The following is a 5,418-nucleotide window of genomic DNA, read 5'->3' as shown; positions in this document are numbered from 1 at the left end:
TAGTGTCCAAGTGATGATGAAATTCAAATTCACATCGTTAGGTACTTTAAAGGGGTTTTCGGGTAGAGAGTTCTCTTATAGTCAACAGCAAGGCAGAGGGTTAACTTGTGAGGTTAACATATTATACAGGACTATATGTTCTCTACCAACATCATTATCATGACTGAGATACAAGGCATTAACATACATTTTCTCATAATTCTATTACCAGAGAGCAAATTCCTCACAACTAGGAGTAGCTATAATTGCCTAATAGTCACAGCTTACATGCGTGACAGACCGTCCGCATTTCCATTTTTAGCCCCGCTTCTGTGTTCTACACGCATGGGGTAAGCCTGCAGCTGCAGACACCATCTCATTAACCTAGCATTATGGTTCTGCATCTGATGGAGCCATCGGAGTGGATTGTGATCTGTCTGTACAAGGAATTTCCTCCCAAACAGGTACGGCTGAAACTTTTGGATAGCCCACACGATTGCCAGGCATTCCTTCTCAATCGTGGCGTACCTTTGTTCCCTTGGTAGCAACTTTTTGCTGATGTAGGCTATGGGGTGCTCTTCCCCTTTCTCATCTTTCTGACTGAGCACTGCCCCAATACCTCTGTCAGATGCGTCAACCTGTACAATGAACTCTTTCTCAAAGTCAGGGTTCCTAAGCACAGGTGATTTCACTAGTGCATGTTTGAGTACCTCCAGTGCTTCACTGCACTTGCTGTTCCACCTAACTAACCTTGGTTCGTTCTTGCGAGTGAGATCTGAGAGTGGGGCTGCCACTTTGCTGTAGTTAGGGATGAATTTACGGTAGTATCCAGTCAGTCCTAGAAATGCGCGCACGTCAGTTTTTGTGACTGGTTGAGGGAAATTCACAACTGCGTCAATCTTCGCAGGCTCTGGCTTGACACATCCCTCACCCAAAACAAAGCCAAGGTACAATACCTCTTTTCGTGCAAACTTGCATTTGCTCGGTTTTGCTGTCAAGCCAGCCGCTCGCAGTCTACCAAGCACCTCCCGCACATGAGCAAGATGTTCATCCCATGACTCGCTGTAGATGATGATATCATCTATGTATGCTGTCGCAAATTCATTCACGCCGCGCAGCACCTGGTCCACCAACCTCTGAAATGGCATGACATTAAACTCGAAAAGGCCAAATGGGGTTATGAAAGCAGATTTCTTCCTTGCTTCTTTTGTGAGAGGGACTTGCCAATATCCCTTGGTTAGATCTATGGTTGTCATGAATTTGGCTTTCCCCAACTCATCAATGATAGCCTCAATGTTGGGCATAGGGTAGGCGTCAAACTCTGTCACCTGATTAAGCTTTCGGTAATCGACGCAAAGTCTTAGTGACCCATCCTTCTTTTTTTACGATTACTAAGGGACTAGCATATGGGGAATCTGAATGGGAAATTACCCCTGCCTCAAGCATTTCATCTAGCTCCCTTTTTACTGTCTCTCTCACAGCATGAGGTAGTCGATAAGCCTTTTGCCTAATGGGGTGGTCATTGGATGTCACTAGGTCGTGTTCAATCCTGTCAGTCCGTCCGGGATTGTCACTTAGGATGTCCGTAAAGTCATGAATGACGTCACCTAATTGTTGGGTTTGTTGTGTTGTCAGGTAGTCAGGGAGTTCCACTTCACTAGAGGTCCCTCTTTGTGTCAGTGGCTCTATAAACTGGTCTAGGTACTCGTCATCATTTCCATCATCCACATCCGTGTACATCACGCATTCCTCTCGCTCTCTCCAAACTCGCAGCATGTTTGTGTGAAATACTCTATGCTTCTTCCTCTTGTCCCCCATCTCAACTACATAATTCACATCACTCAATTTCTGTATCACAGGATAGGGTCCTTGCCATTTGGCTAGCAGCTTGTTGCTGCTTGATGGGAGGAGGACTAACACCTTGTCGCCTACTTGTAGGTCTTTTGTCCTGGCTTTCCTGTCGTACCAGGCTTTCTGCCTATTCTGGGCTTGGGCAAGGTTCTTTTGGGCAGCTGTTGTGATGTTGGCTAATCTATCCCTACAATTTAGCACATATGATACTAACCTTTCCTCTGGCACTGTCTCTCCCAACCATGCCTCTCTGATCACATCTAGGGGCCCTCTTACTCTGTGTCCATACAGGAGCTCAAAAGGGGAAAACCCTGTAGATTCTTGGGGAACCTCCCGATAGGCAAACAATACATATGGGATGAGGTCATCCCAGGTCACATTTCCCTCCAGTGTGTAGGGTTTGAGCATGTCTTTCAGGGTGGCATTAAATCTTTCAACTAGACCATTAGCCTGGGGATGGTAGGGGCTGGTCCTTATCTGTTTAATGCCTAGACTACTGCACAGCTGCTTCATGAGTAGGGACATAAAATTTGACCCCTGGTCTGACAAGAGTTCATGGGGGATCCCTACTCTACGAAAGATTCTTATCAGCTCGTCTGCCACTCTCTCCGCCTCAATGGAGGGGAGGGGTACTGCCTCTGGATACCGGGTTGCGTAATCACACACAACAAGAATGTACCTGTTTCCCTTCTTACTACGAGGCAGTGGCCCTACTATGTCAATTGCTATCTTTCTGAAGGGGCTGCCAATGACTGGCACAGAGACTAGTTTTGCCTTACTAATCCCTCTTGTCTGGCTTGCACACTTTTGGCACGGGCCACAAGTCTTGCAAAATTCTGCCACATCTCTGAAAATACCAGGCCAATAAAAATTCTGCATCAATCTTTGCTGTGTTTTGCCTACCCCGAGGTGACCAGCTGTTACGTTGTCATGGGCAACCTCCAGTAGTCTTGTTCTATACCCCTTTGGTACTACTATTTGCGTGTACACCTCACTACTTTCTGATTTAGAGTTTCCTGACCACTCTCGCATGAGTACCCCATTCTCGACATAGAAATGACATCTTCCCTCATTTCCCTCTTTCTTTTCCACCTTCTCCCATACTGATTTCAATGAGGGGTCATCTTGTTGGGCTTGAATCAATTCCTTTCTACCAATGTCTAAGTGAGTGGGGAGTATTTTCTCTCCTTGTGGCTCTTCTCCGTTTGCTGCCTTGTCACTAGTGGTATCAGACTCACCTGTCCCCACAGTTGTATCATCATCGTGCACATCATTCTCATCATTCACCTCATGTGCACCATCCTCTCTCTCATCATCATCATCATCATTGCCACTATCTGCAGCCTCCCCTTGCTCATTCTCCCCGAACAAGTCCCTCACCTGAACTTTGGATCTGATCACTTCTGCTCTAGTTTGCTCTTCTTTTAACTCCTTTTCACGGGCCTGATTTCTTGTTACCACTAAGCCTGCCTCTTTTCTACTCACATAGTCGGGGATGTCTAAGTCAGGGTCATTCTCGTCTAGCACCTCATTCCCAAGCAGAACATCAACTTCAATCTCATCTACCAGTCCAACACGGATCCATTTCTTGATCCCGTACGGCTCACTAATGAGATGCACACGTGCAATCGGTACCTCTTTCTTACTAAAGAGACCTCTCATTTTCACTGTCTCACCTGGGATAATGAATGTAGGATCTACAACATCACTTCTCGCTAGAGAATGAGTGCACCCCGAATCACGCAGCAAACGTACATGTCTGTCCCCCAGTCTGGCGTCACTAATGTATGGTCTTAGTTTGGGGTGGGGCTCAGGTCTACAGAAACAGGTGGGACCGTGTTCCTTGGATTTGTCATTCCCCTTCTTCTCTGCCTGGACCTCAGATTTGTGGGCATTTGGACAATTTACTGCGATATGACCAAACTTATCACAGGTGTAACACCTCACCTTTGCTCTGTAGTTACCCCTATCCTCATTTTGCTTCTTATTCTGTTGAGGGTTCGGCTTACTTTCTCCTTTTCCCCCTCCTGATCCCGAATTCCAACCTGGTTTAGGGGAGTGATTAGGGCCTGCTTTTCCCCAGTGTCCCTGTGGTTTACCTGCCCCTTTTCTGCTGATGACATACTGGTCGGCAAGCCTTGCCATGTCACCCAGTGTATCTGGCTCATGGTCTCGGAGCCACACCCTTAGGTCAAAAGGCACTTGTTTTAGCATTTGCTCTTTTAGGATCTCCTCCTTTAGTCTGTCTAGATCGTTTAAAGCCCCCGCCCCCTGGAGCCACCGCCCGAGAAGGTCCATCAGCTTTACGGAAAACTCAGTATAGGTCTCGTCCCTATCCACCTTCAGTTCCCTGAACTTGACCCTATATGCCTCGGGTGTGAGGTCATACCTACGCAAGATGGCTAATTTGACTTCATCGTACACTCTACTACTTTCAAGTGACAGTCTTGAGTATGCCTCCCTAGCTCTACCTGTCAGTAAGGGAGCGAGCTGTAGTGCCCATACCTCCCTTGGCCACTCATTTAATTGCGCCATCTTCTCAAAAGCACGGAGAAACACATCAACATCTTCTCCCTCTTTGTACATCGGCATCCTTCTGATACCCCCATCTAAACCAAAAGACCCTGCATTGGTCCCCTTGCGCTCAATTTCCAATTTGGCATTTTCTAATTCAGCAAGGCGCACCTGCATCCGCATCTTTTCAAGTTCAAATTGCATGCGTGCTTCTTCCATTGTATCAGACTCAGTGCGCTCAGCAGTGTTTTGGGTCGTATTCTTATCTGTGTTCATGACTGGTGCGCTTGGCAGAGGCGAAGCCTGCTCTTCCTTTGCCTCTTCTATGTTTTTGATCAACTGGTTTCTGTTCAACCCTTCATGTGACAGCCCCAACTCTTCACACTTTTGTCTCAACTCTTGCATCCTTAACTGACTTAGGTTACCCTCTTCCTCCATGTTCCTAACTAAACAACATGCAACCTTTTCACTTTACATACAATATGAAGGTAATACAACGTAACACTGTGGTGTGTCCACTCTCTCTGCCTTGCCTTGAAGTTGACTAATTAAGAGAAACTCACTTACCCCTCTGACAAGACTTTCGCTCCCCCTTATCAGTCAGTTGGCCGTGGCGATGCTCCTTGTTGTGGTCACCGTTGCTGCCGTCACTCTGGGTCAGCCAGCTGTCCCCTGCTGTAGTCTTGTTCCAGACTCTGTCCTGACGACTGCTCACTCCGGTGCACGATGTCGTCTCAGTCAGCCCCTCGATCTCCCGTCTGTCTGCAAAGCCACAGGCTGGACCTTGTTGCCCTTCGTCGGTGTTGACGACACCCCAACTGCGTTGCAGACGACTGATACAAGTTTTGGGCTCTGCTTTTCCAGTCTTTTTCGATGTTGGAACTCGCACACAAAGTTTTCGAGTCCCAAGACAGTGTTTAAAAGCAACTTTGTCACCAACAGCACGGTTGCTACTCAGCTTCTCCCGGGTCAGGCAATATTTCTGGATCGCACAGCGCAGAAATAGAGTCTCAGCTGATGGTATTAATTGTTGCTCAGGTACTGGGAGTTCATCCCACCGCTGCCACCAAATGT

The 5,418-nt window shown here is 47.2% G+C and overlaps 1 protein-coding gene across 1 annotated transcript; it reads right to left on the bottom strand.

The window, feature by feature from the left end:
- Nucleotides 1-263: 263 nt before the first annotated feature.
- LOC140229514 (uncharacterized) lies at nucleotides 264-4,782 on the bottom strand. Its single transcript, XM_072309762.1, has 2 exons — nucleotides 1,459-4,782; nucleotides 264-1,115 (listed from the first exon to the last, which is right to left on the bottom strand). Exons 1-2 carry the CDS (start codon nucleotides 4,780-4,782, stop codon nucleotides 264-266), a joined length of 4,176 nt encoding a protein of 1,391 aa, XP_072165863.1.
- Nucleotides 4,783-5,418: the final 636 nt, after the last annotated feature.

This window comes from Diadema setosum, chromosome 6 (genome assembly GCF_964275005.1).
Source record: "Diadema setosum chromosome 6, eeDiaSeto1, whole genome shotgun sequence".
Taxonomy (NCBI): Eukaryota; Metazoa; Echinodermata; class Echinoidea; order Diadematoida; family Diadematidae; genus Diadema; species Diadema setosum.
Note: the sequence above shows the minus strand (reverse complement) of the source record. Positions and strands in the feature narration are given on the sequence as shown.

What these genes read in the sequence shown, in the direction of transcription:
- LOC140229514 (XM_072309762.1), bottom strand. Translation starts at nt 4,782, where the DNA reads ATGGAGGAAGAGGGTAACCTAAGTCAGTTAAGGATGCAAGAGTTGAGA. An exon ending in CTTATCGACTACCTCATGCT is followed by an intron (nt 1,116 to 1,458) that starts GTGAGAGAGACA and finishes ATGCCATTTCAG; the next exon opens with AGGTTGGTGGACCAGGTGCT.